At 36.6% G+C, this 22131-nt stretch overlaps 1 protein-coding gene across 4 annotated transcripts in view; it reads right to left on the bottom strand.

The window, feature by feature from the left end:
• Positions 1–22131, bottom strand: part of SPEN (spen family transcriptional repressor) — an 84635-nt gene that overhangs the window by 45711 nt on the left and 16793 nt on the right. For 2 of the 4 annotated variants that reach the window (XM_024125445.3, XM_024125446.3), the window contains exons 2-3: positions 12345–12665; positions 8765–9241 (exon numbers count right to left, since the gene is read on the bottom strand). In XM_024125445.3, coding sequence (XP_023981213.1) covers positions 8765–9241; positions 12345–12665 — 798 coding nt within the window. Of the gene's footprint in view, positions 1–8764; positions 9242–11084; positions 11223–12344; positions 12666–22131 lie in introns of those variants that run through there. The other 2 variants (XM_007128352.4, XM_055083747.1) reach the window with 2 other exon arrangements.

Raw genomic sequence — 22131 nt, forward strand, 5'->3', positions numbered from 1 at the left:
ACTTCTGAGAATGACCATAGAAGGCCTCCAAGTGAAAACAACCCAAAAAGGATAAAAGAGAATAACAAGGTCTCTGAAACTGCTCTGAGGAAACTTTCAACGTAAGTAAAAAAGACTAACAGAGGTTTCGATGTCATTCCAAAAGTTTAAAACATAAGCAAGGTTATAGGAACTTACATTTTCTATATAGCCCTGGCGCTGATAAAGACAAAAATAAATGTACCCCTTTATTTGTGGCTTTAATATTTCTTAGTGACTTCCGAGTGTTCTCTGATCAGGAATTAGGCCATATTTAACTCCCTTGTCAAAGAGGAAAGCTGACAGAGAGGCTATGCATAAAGCAGTCATGACACTAAAAATATGCAATTTAAGCATTTTTTTAAGAGTTTGCTTCTAAATCAAACAAATACAATCTAGCATAGCATTTTTAATTTTAAAGTTTGTTGTTTAGGACTTTAATGTGAATTACTTTTTGTTAATTTTTAAGGCAACATTTAAAAAATTTACTTCAAGGTTAAATTAAAACTCACAAGATACCAAGTCACAAGTTTACCCCAGAAACCTATTTTCATTCCTTCCACCTAACAATCAATCAAACCAAAATAAACTCCAGCACAACCCCAGCGGAAAGAATGAAAAGGGGAATGGGAGAGAGTTCTTTACTGCAAACAGACTAACAACTAAAAGCAAGTTCCTGGGGAACTTTGATAATTAATTAATTTTTTGGTAATAAATTCTTTAATACTAAATGCAGACCATGCTGTGATGTACCCAAGCAGCAGCATGGCAGAAGCTGTTTTTCAAGCCTTAGTTTCTAAGGGGCATAAGACAGAAAGTTACAGTTAAAGCAAGGGAGTAATAACAGAAAGATGCACTGAAAATAATAGCATTCACACCAGCTTCCAGACTTCGGCTCCTCAATCCTTTATTTGAAGTGCCTTCTTCCCATGAACAAACCTGGGTTAACTGGCACCCACTTCACAGCCTCTCCTCCCCTAAGTGGCCGGTCACAGTGCTCAAGCCCCGCTCCCTGGGCTGAGAGCCAGGCAAAAACTCTGGCAAAATAAGGAAGCCTCTGGGAGGTGGCAAGCAGCCAACTCAAACTGGATGATTCCAGTTTAGTCTGGTTTGAGTCACAAACAAGCAGTTCCTAGCTTTCCCCACCATATTCAGAGGCACTGGCTGCTCAGGCGGCGCACAATGAACTCTCCTCATTTATTCTCAGATCTAAGCCTACCTCATTCTCATTTCCCTAGCAGCAGAGGCTCGAAATGAAAGCAAGGTTCCCAATACAGCAAATATGGGTCAGTCTCGCACTTGTTTCCAAAGCCAACTGCCCATTCCACACAGAACGCTAAAACTGGCAACAACTACACCTCTCAAAAGCCTTACTGAAATGCTGTACTTGACAAAAAAGGAAAAACAGAAAGGAACTAGTCTGATTTATAAATCTCCATAATGAAAGTTAAGCCCACCAGAGCAATTAGAAAGCAAACACTTCCATTTTCCATATTTAGCACAAAAAAAGGCTTGGCTGGCTAACATGACCCCAAAAGACAGAAGTGTGTAGCTTACTGCCCAGTAACAAACTATACAGTAGCCTACAAAGGAATGCTGTTTCCAAAATATGGGCTCTTCATTTTGCCTGCCACTGATGAGAATGGAAAAAAATACTACCAATAAAATAAAAATAAAAATAGGGACTTCCCTGGAGGTCCAGTGGTTAAGACTCGCCCTTCCAATGCAGGGGGCATGGGTTCGATCCCTGGTCAGGGAGCTAAGATCCCACATGCCGTGCAGTGCAGCCAAATAAATAAATAAAAATAAAAATTTATGTATACATTAATATATATGGGGGGTGTATTTCTCTTCAAAGCACACACGGCTAAACAGAAATTATCTGTCTACTATTCATTATTATAGAAAAGATCACTTTTGATGCTAAAACTTCAGACAAATGTGTTTTTATGAGTAAGCATTGCAACGATCACCAAAAAACCCACTAATTATTAATTCCTTAAACAACTTTAAGAAACTGACTCTTAACTTCATATATGTATTTGTTAAAATTGGTGCCATATCTGACAGGTTCTAGCACATAATATATATCATAACAAATTATATAGCCAGGTAATAAAATGAGCATTCCTTCCCCCAATCAACATTCTTTTTTTTTTTTTTTTTTTTTTTTTTTTTTGCGGTACGCGGGCCTCTCACTGTTGTGGCCTCTCCCGTTGCGAAGCACAGGCTCCGATGCATAGGCTCCGGATGCGCAGGTTCAGCGGCCATGGCTCACGGGCCCGCATCGGCAGGCGGACTCTCAACCACTGCGCCACCAGGGAAGCCCTCAACATTCTAAATAAGCATATTTTAAGAGAAATGGAAAGTACACTGTCACTATCCTCTGATACATGCATTGCCACCATATCCAATAACCACTGGGAACTACATTTTCAGCTTCATCCATGTTCTTCCACAAAGCTTCAGAATGACAGCAACTTTGAAAATTTTTCTACATGAATTTGAAAGGAAGTTCTCTCTCATAAACTAAATGAACTGCAAAACTTCCTCATGAAATCAGACAAAAGGATATTTGAATAAAATTCCCCCTCTAAGAAATTGTAATCTAAAACATCTAGATCAGGACTTCCCTGGTGGCGCAGTGGTTAAGAATCCGCCTGCCAATGCAGGGGACACACGGGTTCGATCCCTGGTCTGGGAAGATCCCACATGCCACGGAGCAACTAAACCCGTGCACCACAACTACTGAGCCCACACGCCACAACTACTGAAGCCCACGCACCCTAGAGCCCGTGCTCTGCAACGAGAAGCCACCGCAATGAGAGGCTGCGCACCACAACGAAGAGCAGCCCCCGCTCACCGCAACTAGAGAAAGCCTGCGCACAGCAACAAAGACCCAATGCAGCCAAAAATAAATAAATAAAAATAAAACGTCTAGATAATTCACAAAATGATTAGCAGAATTGGTCTTTATTAAAAAAAAAAAGATTAGGGACTGTCGTCAAGTTAATACTTATTTAGTTAAAAGGGTCACATTCCTTCTAAATTTAACTGTTGTACAAATCCAGAATTTGGTCAATATTCTAATTACTATTTAACTATAATTCAGGTAAAATATTCTTATATTGTCTAACAAAAAAATTAATACAGTTGTAGACAACTTTTGATATATTTTATTCAAAACATATAAAAGAAATATACAAACAAGTTCTACAAATAATACCAACAATAAGAAATACTTTTCATTTCCCTTTCAATAAAAAGCAATTATTCTAATGCAAAGCTAATATACTGGACAAGAGATGAGCATAAAGCATGCCGTTATCTTAATACGGCATCAGAGTTGAAAAGTCTGATTGCCTGCAGGTCTATAGGCTTTTCTTATTACATTAAACAAACACCACAAAGACTATTTCACATGCTAGTTTTCCTGTTCTGGAACTGATATTGTATGTGTGTCTTTTTCTCCCACTTCCTGTCTCCAAGCTTCTTCCTTATATATTCCAACTTACGAACCCAGGCCCAGGGCAGTGAAAGCATGGAGTCCTAACCACTGGACCACCAGGGAATTCCCTACATACAGTTTTTAAATCAACTTATTTCAATTCTTAAAATCTACTTAAGAAGAAAGCTTGCTCTAAAATTCTGATTTTTTCAAACAGGTAAACTAAATAAGCACAATTTAAGGCCACAGGGCTTACTGAAAGCCACAGAGACAAGAGACAATGAGATGTCACCCACTACAGTTATTTTCATGTAGTTTTCTGTGCTTACTCCTACTACATTTATTTTAAGCGTTTCCATCTAAATGCCTATTTCTGTGATTAGAAAGAATAAAAGTCTGTAGGTTACTTGACATATTCTTCTTTAGACAAACCAAAAGGATTCAGAGGAACAAAAAGAAAAAGGCTGACAAGACACCTCTAAAATTTTTAAGGGGGCAGAAGATGGGGTTGCCTTTGATAAAACTGTAAAGATGCACCTAGCCATAGACACCCAGGTTAATTTAATTACATGTTAACTCTTAATTAGACATATGTAGATTTTGTTTTGGATTAGCCACAGCAAATGTTTAATCCAAACTGGCTCTATTCTTGGGACTCCATACAACCAGCTGTTTTATTTCATAAATTTGGTGCAAAAAATAAGCAATATATGTTATACAAATAGATGGCTGAATATAAACTCAAAAGTTAACTTTAGGACTTCCCTGATGATCCAGTGGTTAATACTCTGCACTTCCAATGTAGTGGGCGCAGGTTCGATCCCTGGTCGGGAAGCTAAGATGCCACATGACTCACAGCAGGGCCCCCCCCCCCGCCAAAAAAAAGTTAACTTTAGCCTGAAAGAAGATTTAGGGAAGTAATCTATTGAGGGGGAAGGGATAAAATAAGAAAAGGTTTTGGATTATCCAAATCTCAACTCCCTCCCATTACTTTTTCATCCATTTCCCCTCATTCATTCTGTAAACCTTTACAGGGTATAGAATCAAGGGCTAACTGCAGCTCCAAAGGAGCCAGGACCCCTTTTCAGCAATCTGGTGAAGTCTATGGACTCCTTTTCAGAATAATGTTTCTAAATGCATAAAATAAAATAAATAGGAATTATACTGACACAGTTATTAAAATGTTTTAAATTTTTGTGATATAGTAATGTCTTTATTAACATTAAATAACAATACCTAACACTGAGTTTAATAACTATTTCCCAGTAATGATTAATATAAGCCCAATTTTGAGATCTCTGCAACTATAATAATCATAAATTACCTGTGTATTTATACTGAGAACAAAGTCAGTCATACTGTTAATCTACTGTTTTTTTGTTGGCTACTTCCATATAACGGGAGGTAATGCTTAATTCTCAGGTTAGTGAAAAGATGTAATTTTTTCCCCTGCATCTAAATTCAGGGACCAAAAAAATAATAATAATAAAATTTAAAAAGGGAATTCCGTGGCAGTCCAGTGGTTAGGACTCCGCACTCTCACTGCTGAGGGTCTGCGTTCAATACCTGGTCAGGGAACTAAGATCCCACCACAAGCTGCGCAGCACAGCTGGAAAAAAAAAATGGTTCAGGGACCCTGAGCCAGCCTAATCATCTTTTGTTGTGATCAAAGTAAACCATGGAGAAACAAATCTCAGTTAAAATTACTTTAAGATAGTAGGAAAAGATATTATGAACTAATTTAATTTCAATAAATTCTTCAACTCCTTTAGCCTGAATTAAAGCAAATTCTTACAACATGATAGAAAAAAAGACTGATAGAGAACTACAGAAATAAAATACGTTCAACTTCAATCAAGGACTTTTAAAATAAATGCTTTTGTGGAATTTATGTATTTAAATTTTTATGTTGAAAAGCAAAGGGACTCCCTAAATGACCAAGGCAGAGAAAGAAACAGACATATAGCAGCACAGGGCTGCACACAGGCAAGTGTGTAACATTAAGCCCCCCTCCTTCCCCAAACTTCTCACCAGCTAAATACTGTGAATAGTTTGGCAGAAACATTAAGTGTAAGGACTTCAAAACTAGACTGTCATCAATCCCACGTTTAGTCATTTGAAATGCACTGCTAGGAATCTGTTCACCAAAGCTGTAACAATTAAGGGGGATGGAGGATGATTAATTTCCCAGTCAGTCATACAGACAGAATAGAAACTTGTTTTTATAGATAAAACAAGCTATATTTTATCTACTATAACATGTTGCTTTTAAACATTTTTAAAGGACTTGGAATGTCACCATTTCACAATCAAGTTTTAAAGATTACAAAAAAGAACTTAGTTCTTCCAAAAGGGCATTAAACATTCTGAGTTGACATAACACCTCAAAATATTACATTCTGAAATCAATATAATTATAGAGGAAAAGAGGACATCTGATAAAAGGGGGGATGAACCCAGGAATAATGGATATACTCTGAACACCAAAGGATTTTATTTCTCTGTACTTGCTTCAATCATAATACAATGACCAAATCTTTTAACTATTTACATCAATTTTGCTTTTACCTTCTTATTAGCTAAGAATTGTATCTAAGTATTTCAACTATTTGAACAGGTACTCAGAGAAGGCCAATAAAAACACTTGGTTGGCTCTGCAGTGTGCACAAAGGAAGACCTGGCCCTGTTCTTACAGGATGACACCAAAAGGCTCATCATTTGGTCATATCTTCAAAAAAAAGCTGACGCTGTTTTTCATAAATCAACATAATCTGATTCTTAATGCAATGTCCCTTCCGCTTTTCCCAAGTTAGGCACTCTCATAGTCCAAGTTTGCCTTCTCCGAAATACTGAAAGAGTCTCCTAATGGGAATCTCTGTCTTTCCTATTCTAAGTCCCCAGATGCCTTTCTAAAGCAGATCTCAACAAGATATTTCCCTTCTCAATCCTTCAACGGCTCATCTCTGCATAAAGAAAAAAACCCAAAAACATTAGCGTGGTTAAGTCATACTAAATTATTTGCTGTTCTCAAAACATTCTTCCACCCACTCGTATCTCTTCAAGTCGTTCCCTCTGCTCACAGTGCTCCCTGTCTAGCCTAAAATTCATCTCTTCTTGTTGGAGAAGAATACATATCCTTCACAGCCCTAAATCATAAAAACTGCCAGCCCTAAGTATGGAGCAGGCAGCTGACAGAAGAGAAAATATCCTCTACGGTTGTAATTTAGTCCCCATGTAGATTTTCCAAGCTCATCCTGCCTTTGTGGCAGTTATCCTTCTAAATGTAAATATTCAGAAGCATATAACTGTTTCTTTTGATTATGTAAATAGGGAATTAGCTCCATCAAATTCATCAGTTCACCTCTGGGTTCAAGCTTCTGAGCCCACAATGCCAAGGGCCAGATCTCAAACCACCGTAACTCCCACCAAAGTACAATGCCATCCTGAAAGCCGTGAATTATGTTTCACCTCTAACTTCCACCCTTCCACAATTGGTTGGCTTCTCAAAAAGGTTTGATCCAGTGGAATGCGGTGCCATCCCTTTAATGAGGTAGGTTTGGGGAAAATGACTAAAACTTGAGTATCTTAGACAATTCTACGTAGAAGAAAGTGAATCATGACAAGATTTTATAATCAGTTTATAGAATTCAAATGAATACTGTCAATCATTTAACTCAATAATATACCAAATGAAATCAAAAGAAGTTAAGGGTTTTACCCATGTCACAGAGCTGCAAAGCTGGAGCCAGAAACTAACTCTCCTGACTTCCTAAACTAAGTGCTTGTTTCATTATAATATGCTACATCTAATAGAATGTTTGAATTATATCTAGATAGAGATATAAAATGTTTCCATTTATTATTTTGAATTTGAAAATTTAGGAGGCCTAAAAGGAGCCATTTATCAATTCCATGATCATTTACTTTTCTTAAATTAATTCTAAACAGGCAATACTAAAGGACAAATAATCTGGGCATTTTTAATCACGTTGAAGAATCTGTATCTTGTAAATTTAAAACACACACACCACCTGGGACTTCCCTGGTGGTCCAGTGGTTAAGAATCGGCCTTGCAATGCAGGGGATGCTGCTTGGATCCCTGGTCGGGGAACTAGGATCCCACATGCCTCGGGGCAACTAAGCCCTCACACGCCCCAACAACTGAGCCTGAGCACTCTGGAGTCCTCGCAACACAACTAGAGAGAAGCCGGCACGCCGCAACGAAAGATCCCGCGTGCCGAAACTACGACCCGACGCAGACAAAAAAATAAAAAATAAATAAATAATATACACACCACCTAAATTTAAAACTAGAATATCTGAGATTAACAGATTGAATAACAATCACTAGAAATGGGAAATACTCAAAAGACTATCAACATGTGAAGTACTGAATAGTAGTAATAATTATAGCTAGCAGTTATTAAAGGTTGTATTTATTTAACATATATGGGTATCAAGCTAAGCACTTTACATATTTTTTCATTTTAATATTCAAAATAACTTTATGAAGCATGGTTCTTATAAAAGATGAGAAAGCTGAGTCCTAGAGAGCTTAAGTAACTTGTCCAAAGATTATAAAAGTAGTATACTGTCTACCTTGATCTATTATTTCAAAACCCATATACCTAACTTCTAAGCTGTTTCTTGTTAAGATTATTTTCAATTTATTATTTTCATCTTTGGAATAAAACTCATTGTAAAAAAATTTCCAACTAATGAAATGAGCTTACTCAGCCTTAGTGAACAGCAAAGTTACAACCTGAATTTAAAGAAAGCTTTCCTACTTGAGCTTAAAAATTGACTACCATCTTGATGTTAAAATTAGTTAAAATGTACATAATTTAATTTATACATTGATAATAAACGTGTCAACAATATATTTCACCAATACATCTTTATCCAAACAGCACTTTTACAAATTTTCAACCAAATAATAGAAATAGTATTATATACCTAAGAAATTAAGAACTTTTGAAAGTTCATTATGTGGCACAAGATTTGTTTCATACAACTAACGTTACTACTTTTCTTCCTTTTTCGCAATTTTAATATTGAGCAACTGGAGGATGAAACAGTATTTGCAAATCATCATTTAGCTTTAAGTACTTGGGAGAATGGTTAATTCAATGGCCACAATGCTGATCAAAGTTTCTTCATTCACTATATACATGATCCAAGATTACTTTCTTTTAAAAATATTACTATACTAAAAATCAGTACCACTGATAGTAGCAAATTTGTAACAATTTATTCAACAGCTCATCTGTTACAACAAATTTGAGGCTGTTAACCTACCTGTCACTGCTGGTACTACTGCTGCTGCTGATTGAATCACTACTGGAGGATCTACTCCTAGAGCCGCTGCCGCTAGGGGACCTTGTGGGTCTAGACGCTTGGCTAGCCAGCCTCTGAGGAGACTGATTTCTAGACTGGGATGAATGTGGTGAGCGACTCCTGCTGTGCTGGTAATTCCGCTCTGGCCTTCTGCCTCGTACCTCCCGGGTAATATCATCCCTGTAGATATCCCTGTGTACCACACTGGGCAGTGTAAACTGCTCCCGAGCCCTAGGTTCGTATCGGGGGTCATGAGCATCAAAACGGTTTGGACTTCGACTCCGAGAAGTATAATAGAGCCCATGTTGTAAAGTCCGCTCGCGAGGATCTCTATAGTAATCCTGATCGTAATGTCTTGTCCGATCAAATCCTCCCGTCCCCCGTTCATGGTGTCCATAGGCACTATGTTCATAAGCACGCTCCCTGTTATCTGAAGCCCTGCATTTAGGAGGGGGGAAAAATATTTAATCAATCAGAAAGGGGAAAGCAAAACTAAAAGCAAGTCATGCAAACATTCACTTGAGCATTGTCTTTGTCTTTGCAACTGGTCATTTTCTAAACAGCATTAACCTACTTAGTAAGCAAACACTAATAAGCTTAACATTTTACTTGACTCCAAAACTTATTTTCACAGCTGAGAAATCACTGTTGTAATTGTATATTGGACTTTCATGACTAGTGTTCTGCAAGTCAGTTGTTCTTTTTATTAGGGATTTTCTGGCTTATATACAGAAATACACATATGCCATCTCCTTTTTATTTTAAATTTAATGGAACAAGAGACTTTCATTTTAATATGAAAGTTTTCTATACTTTCATCTGATTAAAATATATACCAAACTTTATTTACTTTGCAAGTGTATTCCAGGCAAAATTTCCATGATAGATTTTTCACACAGACATGAAAGCCCCATTGCAATGCATGCCCATGTCCCAGCAATAGGAGGGCATTTTCAAAGAAGTACAGAAAAAAATGTTAAGTGTAACTTTTTCTTATTAACTTTCAACTTCTTGGGTAATTATAAAAATTACTAAATTATGTAAATTGTTGTACCCAAACAATCACATTTAATAATAAAAATGGAATCTTAAAAAGAAAATCAAACCAAAAAACCACTTGGGATATAAAAATATTGGGCTGCCACATGCTATTCTATGATGAACTTAACTAATTAAAGAATAATGGTTATTTTATCTTCTTGTGCTATCAAATTCCATATAATTTTTAAAATGCCTATTCCATGATTCAATGTGTTAATGTATTACTTAATGGTTACAGGAAATATATTCTCTTAGGGTTCAGCTATATTCAAATTGCCTCTGATGAAATAAGTCAACTTGGGAAACCGTAAGATATGCTAAAGACTGCTATTAGCAGTGGTTTAACTTTAAAAAATCTTCCTGGAGGGCACGAATACTTGTCAATCTAAGAGTACAAAAACTGTTGCATGTACAATTACACACATGCAATTACGTGTTAATATTAAAAACCGATTCCAATCCTACAAAGAAATCTTAAGTTCTCTACTTAAGAGAGTCCCTAAAAGACAATTTCACTTGAATCTCAAACATGAGGTTGAGTCTCTTCTCAACCTTACCTTTGGGACTATCTTCTATCAAAACTGATTATAAGGAATTATGAAAGACATAGAAGAATTAGAATCTCTCCAATGAAGAATATGTGGCAAAATCTTACAACTAATACTATGTCCCCAATACGTGCTTAGATTCCAAATCTCTCCACTAACCTTCATTTACACCCACCATTTCACTTAGCAACCATACTTTCTCCTAGGCTGTTTTTTCTTTTTACTGCTATTATTAAAAGCAACTGGCATGGCAAAATTCAGTATTATCTTTCCTACTTAAATATATTAAATGACTTTCTCCTTTTTTATTCACTATTTCTGGAATTTGAATAGATATTTCAACGTCTAACAAACAAGAGGTGTTCCTTTGAGACAAGAGAAAATTTCATAAATAATTCCATTAGTACCCTATCAAATGTTAATCAGTAAGAGCTGTTATTAATGATATAACAGAAGCAACAGGCAATAGTTCTAGGAGAATTACTGCTACGGCTGATATTTTATAAATATGCAAAGTTCTTATCCATTAGGAAGATATAGAAGGCAGGCACAAGAGCTAGCAGAGCTGAAATCTAATAGCTATTCTTTGATTCATCTATTAGTACTAAATGATTCTAGAGTTAGTGGGGAAAAAAGAAAGTTTGACTTGGGTTAGGAGAGGGGCTAATATACACAGGTCAGGACATACCAACCTTTTCCAAGTGTGGAAACACGACCTATAATCCCAATTAAATCTAGGGAGAGAATTGTGAACATAACTTCCCCAATTTTGGCCCCTCTTATGGGGGTAATCCACCTTCTTAATGGGTAAGGGTGTCAAATGATATTTAGATGAACCACAAGGAAAAAAAAAATCTTAATGACCAGATAAAATAATTCCACTGGAAGCAAGCAGTCCCAGACAAACTGTAACTCTCAAACCCCCAGACTTCTTTCTTGAGATAGCAGAAAATTATAAATTGATCCACATTCACAAAAATGTCCAGCCCTAAGTATGAATCAGGCAGCTGACAGAAGAGGAAATATCCTCTACAATTCCACCAAATGAGGAAGGCACAGTTGCTCGCCAACAGTTCACCTTTGTAGCCATCCAGCACAGTCAATTTTGATTGCTGTATCCACAACTGATCGTCACCATGTGTTCAAAGCTAAAGTACCTTTAACTGGACAGCAACTTGCTTAAGAAACAAGATAGTAATCCTCTTCTCCTGGGCTAATGGGATCTTGACTGCACGACATCCCATACATTCCAGCAAATAGAAAAGAATGGCTATATTCCAGGATTTAGGAACGTCCATCATCTCAATTTTTCCCCATTCCATCAAGGAGTATAATTCCAACATGGAAACTGTGTAGATCCAAAATGGAAAAATGAAGCATTGCCTTCACTCTTCTTCATCCAAGTACACATTTCCAGGTTAAAGTATTGTTTGTAGAATCCAAGAGGTTGAATCATATGGTCTGCTAGGTTTTTTGGTGACAATCCAATTCGTTTGTACACTTTGTGTAGTGAAAACTGAGAAGCAGATATCAAATTCTAAAAGAATCTGTAGGCTCTAATATTCCAGAAATATTCCATATAGTACAACCACAAAATCTGTAGCCAAGTAGCTCCATCAGGTAGAAGGGATATATCCAAGGAAAGACTTAACATTATCCAAGAGAAGGAATAATTAATTCTAGAAGACAGGTAACTCCAAAAATGATGCTGCCATACAAAATCTTCCACCACTTTATATCTCAGGAGTAGATATCCAACCAGCTGCAGGAAATATCCTCTACGATTCCATAAGATACCAGCCACTGGGATAGAAATCACTTCCGTTTCCAACCCAAAATAGGAAACATTGAGAATGCCCAAAACTTTAAATCCATCTGGGGCCCCTAAATACGAGTTTCTGTTTCACCATATCAAATACAAAATACCTGCCTACAGAAACCTTGGAACTTACCCATCAAGTCTCCGCTCATAACGTCCTTCTCGTGCATGAAGTGATGGTGGGGGGCCATAAGCAGGCCCTCCACCACCTCCTCTGAACCCAGAAACCTCTCTACTACGAGATGCTATGGAAACTGTATCATCCAATCCCCGAGCAGCGCTCGGAATGGTGCCTGGTTCATTATAATCCGTGCGTAGGTCTCTATCTCCCATTTTGTTGACTGAGTTGTGAGCCTTCTGTGCACTTTTGATGTCCACAAAATCCACAAAGGCAGCCACTCCGCCTTCAGAACCCCTCTTGGGGAGAATTTTGACACTTTCCACGCGGCCATATCTGAAAAAAAATAAAGTCAACGTTATTGTTGCATAGTAATAATTTTCCAAAAATAATTTTTAAAACTGTTATTTTTAAACAATTTACATTATGCATGTATGGGGGAGGGGTTGTGAGTTAATTTAAAATGGCTTTTAAACTCACATTTTTCTTTTTTGAGGCAAATATTTACAAACATTTTTACATTATTTTATTGCTCTCATTTTTTAAATATAGTATTTACTATAAACTGCTTTTTACCTTTCTGGAACACTTAGCTGAAATGACTCTCAGAAGTTTTTAGGAATTTTTACATTCTAAAAAAGGATATTATATCTAAGATAAAGTAACTTACCAATCTTAAGAGATTTTCATTAAAGTAAAAACTGTAGCTAAAAATAGCTATTTTACAGATCTCATTTTAATTTAATTCATTAAGTGAAAATGATCTTAGTGAAAAAATGAGATGACTTCAAACACTCCTTACTGGAAGGCAAAATAAATTCAAATATTTTGTGCAATTGCAAGTGTCAGTCTAGTTTTTAACATAATCTTTTGCCATTTAATTCTCTTTTCCAGGGGATTAAAAGAAAAAGTGTTAAAATTTATAATTTATGTATAATTGTTATTTATATAAATTAATAAATCAGAAAATCTTTTGACAGACTCTTATGTATACTTATAATTTGGCATTTTAGAAAGAAGGGCACAGCACTTTTAAATATAGCACTCTTATATGCTGACAATCCAAGATCACAATTTTTTTTTTTTTTTAATTTATGGCTGCATTGGGTCTTGGTTGCTATGCACAGGCTTTCTCTAGTTGTGGTGAATGGGGGCTACTCTTTGCTGCAGTGCGTGGGCTTCTCATTGTAGTGGCTTCTCTTGCTGTGAAACACAGGCTCTAGGCACACGGGCTTCAGTAGTTGTGGTACACAGGCTCAGTAGTTGTGGAAAACGGGCTTAGTTGCTCCATAGCATGTGGGATCTTCCCGGACCAGGGCTCGAACCCGTGTCCCCTGCATTGGCAGGCGGATTCTTAACCACTGTGCCACCAGGGAAGTCCCCAAGATCATAATTTTACACTTCCCCTGAAGAAGCTGACAACATTATCAGAAAGCCGAACATTCCTTTTATATCCTCCAGTATGATTTAAGTTATTACCTCTCACAAGGGAAACATAATCCTAAAATCCAGTTTCATCAGGCAACTGAACTAAATGTAACGAAATTACTTGGGGTAAATTAACTGATGAAAAGATCTCTTAAATTTGGGGGAAAAAATGATAGAAACTGAAATAGTTCTTTCCATACAAACATTAAAAAAAAATACCTTCCAATGTATCTGACAAAGGACTTGTATCTAGAATATAAGAAATCTTACAACTCAACCCATTTTTAAAAAATAGGGAAGATGGGCTTCCCTGGTGGCGCAGTGGTTAATAATCTGCCGGCCAATGCAGGGGGCACGGGTTCAAGCCCTGATCTGGGAAGATCCCACATGCCTCGGAGCAGCAGCTGCTGAGTCTGCGCTCTGGAATCTGCGAGCCACAACTACTGAGACCCGCGTGCCTAGAGCCCGTGCTCCGCGACAGGAGAAGCAACTGCAATAAGAAGCCCGCACACCGCAGCGAAGAGCGGCCCGCGCTCGCCACAACTGGAGAAAGCCCACGCGCAGCAGCGAGGACCCAACATAGATAGATAGATAGATAGATAGATAGATAGATAGATAGATAGATAGATAGATTTGTAAAAAAAAAAAATAAAAATAAAAAATAGGGAAAACACTTCTCCAAAGAAGAAATACAGATGGCAGATAAGCACAGAAAAAGATGCTCAAAATCAGTAGTCATAGGGAAATACAAATCAAAACCACAATAAAATACCACTTCACACGCACTAGGATTGCTATTAGAAAAGAGAACAGAACAGAACAAAACAAGTATTGGCAAGGATATGGAGAAATTTGAAACCTCCTGCATAGCTGGTGGAACTGTAAAATGGTGCAGCCACTGTGGAAAGTGGCATTTTTCTCCAAAAGTTAAGCACAGAATTACCATATGACCCAGCAATTCCATTCCTAGGTATACACCCAAGAGAACTGAAAACTGGGGCTCAAAAGGATACATTGCACGAATGTTCACTGCATCATTATTCACAAAAACCAAAAGATGGAAACAACACGACTGTCCATCAATGGATGAATGGATAAACAAAATGTGGTATATACAAACAATGGAATATAATATTAAAACATAAAAAGAAATGAAGTTTCGATACACACTACAACATGGATAAACCTTGAAAACATCATACGAAATGAAATAAGCCAGACACAAAAGGACAATTAGTTTATGATTCCACTTGCATGAAGTATCTGGAATAGACAAATTCATGGAGACAGAAAGTAGAACAGAGGTTAACAGGGGCTGGGGAGACACTGCTTAATGACACAGAGTTTTTGTGTGGGATGAAAAAAATTCGAGAAATAGATAGTGCTGATGGTTACATAACATTGTGAATGCACTTTTTTTTTGGCCGTGCCAAGCAGCTTGTAGGATCTTAGTTCCCCGACCAGGGATCAAACCTGGGCCCTGGCAGTGAAAGTGCCGTGTCCTAACCGCTGGACCGCCAGAGAATTCCCTGTGAATGCACTTAATGCCATTGAATTGTACACTTAAAAATGGTTAAGATAATAAATTTTGTATATTTTAACACACACACACAACTTATCACTAAGCCCAAGACCACATAGGTTTTTCTATCAGAAAGAAGAAAAAAAAAAAAGGGAAGCATCAGCCAATTCCCCATCAAAAAAGTCAGTTAGCCAAAGCATAATACAGGGAAAACAAATATTTAAGCTTAAATTCTTAATAACAAAGAGCTAAATGCAATACTGAAAAGAAGGACCAAATACTTAATGCATAGATTATGCATGTAGAACAAAGTCAAATGGCCCTCCATCCTCAAAAGGATGGACTCACGGTTCCCATAATTTTTACATAAGGAGTACACTCTGGAAACAAAATACGAATTTATCTCCAAATTTAACATAAGAGAACTTTATCAGGTATTACATTACTCTTCTATACTGAGAAGACTGGAAACTCTCAAATTAAAAAAAAAAATCCTGATAACTCTTCACAGCCATGAGAACTCAGCTGGTAAATGTAAATGTGATGTCCTGATTTTATTTACTCTTTCCAAAACAACACAGTTCCTATAATATTCATGTATTCCTTAAGTATTCAAATGAAACATTTACTGACATCTACTAATTAAAAAAGAAAAAAGAGCAAAAATAATAAAACCATAGTTAAATAGTATTTCTTTTTTTTAAACATCAAGCCTTAGTTACAGGTTTTCAGAGAACCTATGGAATAGTCTCCAGTAATATGCACAAAATATTTTCTTAAATTACACAGTCAAAGGTTGTAGTAATAAGTTAACTTATTTGTAATTTTTAAAGAATCAAGAAAACCTAATTTTTTTTTAAATGAGAACATAAAATTAAGAAAGTGTGCTTGATTGCTACAAGCTGCAGTATATAGCAATGTAATGGGTTTGTCTTCAAAAACACAATCAAAAAACATTAAATTAATTGGTTTCTGTTTGGTCAAAAATATTCACCATCAAAAAATATTAAATTGGGCTTCCCTGGTGGCACAGTGGTTGAGAGTCTGCCTGCCGATGCAGGGGACGTGGGTTCGTGCCCCAGTCCGGAAAGATCCCACATGCCGCGGAGTGGCTGGGCCCATGAGCCGTGGCTGCTGAGCCTGCACGTCCAGAGCCTGTGCTCCGCAACGGGAGAAGCCACAACAGTGAGAGGCCCACGTACCGCAAAAATAATTAATTAATTAATTAAATTGATCAACATACACTATAATTCTTCTACGTTTTTAAGAGAGAATTTTAAAATAACCCAAAACAATGCCAGATTTGCTGAGATGTTTGGTCTTTCAACATGTGACTATTTATATAGTCAAATTTATATAGTCCTTAGCATTTCCTTGAAGAATATAATTGCAGTATATTAATGGCCTCACATTTTACATTTGAGAGCATCATGATATACTCTAATGTTTTTCCTCCACTATGAGAAAAGAGTAGGGTTCTAATCCTAAATCAATTATTTCTAATTTTATGGTTCTTAACAGGCACTGTTGTAGGCACTTGATGCATATCAGGGAATAAAACAAAGATCCCTAGTCTCATGGAATTGATTTATTTACAATTTTCAGCTGCTTGATATGTGAAAAGAAGATTCCTCCTATTCTAAACTTTTCCTCAACTCTACAAGAAACTTACTTTGTTAATTTCCAAAGCAACACCAAATACATAAAGCTAAATATTAGTATGCTAAAACCCAATGAATTCTCTCAATATCCTTTCTTTCTAAAAGTTACTACATTCATCCATTATTAGCTGGTTTATCAATAAGAATGCAATTATTAATTTTAATCCTACCTTTTTTTGCAAGTGACCCTACTAATAATAAGCAATAGCAAAAAATAGCCACTATTCGTTTTCACACAAGTCCTCCTACTACAGAAAACAATCCTCCCCAAGTCATTCTTGAAACATCTACCTGTTATTCAGGATAGACTTACAGAATTGTAATGAGAATATCAGCCTCTTTGAAGAGGCATGCAATTAACCTAAAACACCCATTCATCTAAAACCCAATACATCACTTTCCAAAGATTACAAATTTTATCAAATTATCAATTCTTTGTGTATTGCCCACTTTTCCACCCTTCCACCCCATCATGGCTAAGCTGTTCCTTATTCAAAAGAAAATGATCAATAAGTATGAATAGACAGAAAGCGAAAAGCAAATGAGCATGCTGTAAGGGATAAAAAGGCCTAAGAGATGAGTATTACAGTCTGGTTGGGTGACCTATAATAGTAGAAACAATAAATGTTTGTGTTTACTTATTTTTTATATTATGAAAATATTCAAAATCATTCCTCTTCCAAACTCAGACAGTTGGGTCATAAATATATCCATTACAACCACCAAATTATCTGCAATAATGCAGTAACATCAACACTTATTTATATAACCCTTTTATAGTAAAAAATTTTTATGAAGGAATTACTAATTTATAAATCAACCACTTGATCCTATATTTAGACCAAAAGACTGGTTTCCCCTCTGTGTTAGACCTTTATTTTATTTCCTATACCAGTGACTACAAATACTTCAAGAATGCCAAAAGGCAGAATCCCCTAGAAACTTAAATAATGCATCATAACAGCATTTAAATTGGAGCTGGCCACATTTTTCCTACATAATCACAGGTCAAATTTTTAAAATTTTTTATTGTGATAAAATATAACATAAAATTAGCTATTTTAACCATTTTTAAGTGTACAATCCCAATCTTTTCAAATTAATCACGGCTACTTCTTGTCATCAACATAGTAGAGGTAGACATTAAAGCTACCTCATTCACAATTACTGATACCCCCCCATACTTCAAACCATCAAATGTAGTAAGTAGCTCTGAATCATATACTTAGATGGCCAAACTCCTGCAATTTGGACATAACCAAATAGATGGTAATATTTTTAATATGTCATATGTCTCATTATATCAGTTAAAATAAGTTAAATTCCAAAAGAAGAACTTGTTTTAACAATTATCTAGAATGACAAAGATAAATTTAAATTGTTAGCATGACAATGATAAACTACAAGTTAACAGTTTTACTCTATCCAAAGACAATGATCAAAAATTGATATAGGGCTTCCCTGGTGGCGCAGTGGTTGAGAGTCCGCCTGCTGATGCAGGGGACACGGGTTCATGCCCCGGTCCGGGAAGATCCCACATGCCACGGAGCGGCTAGGCCCGTGAGCCATGGCCGCTGAGCCTGCGCGTCCAGAGCCTGTGCTTCACAGCGGGAGAAGCCACCACAGTGAGAGGCCCGCGTACCGCAAAAAAAAAAAAAAAAAAAAAAAAAAAAACAACAACACACATACAGAAATGTTCACAGTATCATTATTCATAATAGCCAAAAAAATGGAAACAAACCAAATGTTCAACTGCTGAGTGGATTTTTTAAAACGTGGTATATACCCATACAATGGAATGTCATTTGGCAATAAAAAGGAATGAAGTTCTTATACATGCTACAACATGGATGAACCTCAAGAACACTATAAGGGAAAGATGCCAATCACATATTTTATGATTCCATATATATGTGAAAGGTCCAAAATAGGCAAATACACAGAAATAGAAAATAGATTAGTGGATTCCAGGAGCTGGGGAGAAGGAAGAATGGGGAATGACTGCTAATGGGTATGGGGGTTTCATTCTGGGGTGATGAAAATGTTCTGAAATTAGTGGTGATGGTTGCATAACTCTGCAAATATACTAAAAGCAACTGTACACTTTTCAAAGGAAAAATTTTATGCCATGTGAGTTATATCTCGTTAAAACTGTTATTAACAGAAAAAAGACAAAAAATAGTACCTGGCACTGTCCTTTATATTTATTTATTTGGCTGCACCAGGTCTTAGTTGTGGCATGCAGGATCTTTAGTTGCGGCATGTGGATCTAGTTCCCTGACCAGGGACTGAACCTGGGCCCCCTGCACTGGGAGCGCCGAGCCTTAGCCACTGGACCACCAGGGAAGTCCCTGTCACCGTCTTTTAATACAACAGATTTTACATCTCCTTTAGTCACAAGTGTCTGCGTTATCTCAATACAAATCAACTGTCTGCCATGTTTCCTGTAAATGGGCACATTTAAGGAAGACATTTTCTATTTCAAGCATGCCTGCCTGGGAAGATAAGTAACCCATTAGATGACAGCCAAAACCTATCTTCATTTCATGGAGATACAGAATTCTTTTGGGAAATCTACTGTGAAATAAATTTATGTATAAAAGATTTAAAAACTATTCTTAAATAATTAATGTATTTCCCTTTAATCACTTTATCTTTGGAGTAAGTACAAATGATTACTAAAGATGAAAAAATCAGACTCAGAACCCCTAAAGCCAGCAAAGGGCAGTCAAACACAGGCCCCTAGTCTCATTTTAGAAAAAGCTAATATCCTAAAATGTTTCTCTACTTGGAGGAATGGGGGAGAGGTGGAAAAAGAAGGGGGGGAGAATGATTTGTAATATTTTGCTGATTTGTGTTCTCTCTCTGCCAAAAAAAAAGAAAAAAATATATATTAGTTTGTTGTAGTCTTTGGTCTGGGAGAGACTCTCAGCCTGAGATAAAATCCCTATGTCATAAAAGAAAAGGCCATATAAATTAAACCACATAAAAATTACAGCTCCTAAATAGCAAAATACAGTCAAAAGACAAATGGGGAAAAATACTTGCACATGAGAAATAAGTGATTTACTAAATATACAAACTTCTTCCAAATCAAGGGAGACAGAGGTCCAAACAAAACACAGGCAAAATACCCAAACAGGAAATTTTTTTTAAAATATTTATTTTATTTATTTATTTGGTTGTGTCGGGTCTTAGTTGCAGCAGGCGGGCTCCTTAGTTGTGGCATGTGAACTCTTAGTTGAGGCATGCATGTGGGATCTAGTTCTCAGACCAAGGATCGAACCCAGGCCCCCTGCATTGGGAGCACGGAGTATTAACCACTGCGCTACCAGGGAAGTTCCAGGAAATTCTTTAAAAATACACCCATACACACAAAATGGTAAACAGAACAAACACACTCAAAAAAGCTGCTCAATTTCCACTCAAAATTTCAAAAATCCAAATTTTTAAAAAAAGTGCCATGCAACACAAAGACCTAAATTTTAATAATACCTAGATATTAGCTAGAGTCTAAGAAAATAGATACTTTCATAACACTGTCTGCAGGAGTATAAATTAGAGAAACCTCTTAGGAAGACAATTTGATAGACTACTTAGTAAGCAACACTGCTTATAACAGTTAAAAAAAAAGAAAGCAAGAAAAAAAAAAAGAAGAAAAAAAAAAGCAAGAAAAAAAAAAAAGGAACGCACCATTTCACTTTCTCTATGAATTTGACTGCTCCGGGAAGCTAATATAAGTAGACTCATACAATATATTTGTCCTTTTGTGACAGCCTTATTTCACTTAGCATAAAGTCTTCAAAGTTCATCCATGTTGAAGCATGTGTCAGAATTTCCTTTCCTAACATAATATTGTAAATCAACAAGACTTCAATTTAAAAAAGAAGAATTTCCTTCCTTTTTAAGGCTGAATAATACTCCATGATACGTATTTTGTTGTCACACATTCTGTTTATCCTTTCATGGGTCGTGAACATTTAGATTGCTTCTATCTTTTGGCTATTGTAAATGCTTCTATGAACATAATACATTACTTTTTTAAGATGAGAAACGATTTATTGATTCTAATTAGAAAAGGTTTAAGAAAACTTGAAGACTGAAGATAAGCTTAATTCAACCAACAAAACTATAGTCAGCTGTTTATCAAATCCATGGTTAGTGCCTAGATTCCTGTACATGAAAACTTGATGACTACAACTCTTGGGAAAAGGCAATGTTTTCAGTAAAGCTTTGAATGACAAAATTCTTCAGAACTATTACCGGCACCATTACTTCAGTGAAAAAAATACGTATATGCATTATTTTGCACCAATCTAATGGTGCAAAATAACTATTTACTAAGTAAAATTGTTAACAAAAAGATAGTGTGCAACCGATATGTAAACCTCTGAAAGATTATCCAATTATAAGGAGAAAAACATCCCAAAGATTCTATGATCTTTAGATGTTACTGGTTACATAAAATAGGAAGCCTGAATCTTTTAGACAATCTTAGAAAGAATTCATAAGGTACTTCTTCAGAGAATAGGAGGGAGGAGTTTACACTCTAAAAGTCAAAATATATAGTGCAGGGGACTTCTCTGGCAGTCCAGCAGTTAAGACTCTACGTTCCCAATGCAGAGGGCCTGAGTTCGATCCCTGGTCAGGGAACTAGATCCCGCATGCCACAACTAAAGATCCCACATGCCGCAAAATCCCACGTGCCACAACTAAGACCCGGTGTAGCCAAATAAATTAATTAATTATATATATATATATTATATATATATATACAGTGCAGGAATACAGACAATGATAGTGGCCACTAAGTTAACATTTGGACATTTCTTCTCACAATAATTCATGAACAACTTCATAAATGTGTCTGATTTACATAGTACTGAGAAAAGCTCAAGTATAATTGTACAGATAATGCAAATGACCATGATTAACCATTTCTTAAAGTAATGGCAGTAAATAAAATAGTTAGATGAAGACAAAAAGGAGCAAGGCAAGTTGATCAAAAGGGGAAGGCTGGAGAAAACAAAGTTGAAGTAGCAGAAGCCAAGAAACTAACAAAAATCCACATCAGGGGCTTCCCTGGTGGCGCAGTGGTTGAGAGCCCGCCTGCCGATGCAGGGGACGCGGGTTCGTGCCCCGGTCCGGGAAGATCGCACATGCCGCGGAGCGGCTGGGCCCGTGGGCCACG

Source organism: Physeter macrocephalus, chromosome 3, assembly GCF_002837175.3.
Source record: "Physeter macrocephalus isolate SW-GA chromosome 3, ASM283717v5, whole genome shotgun sequence".
NCBI lineage: Eukaryota > Metazoa > Chordata > Mammalia > Artiodactyla > Physeteridae > Physeter > Physeter macrocephalus.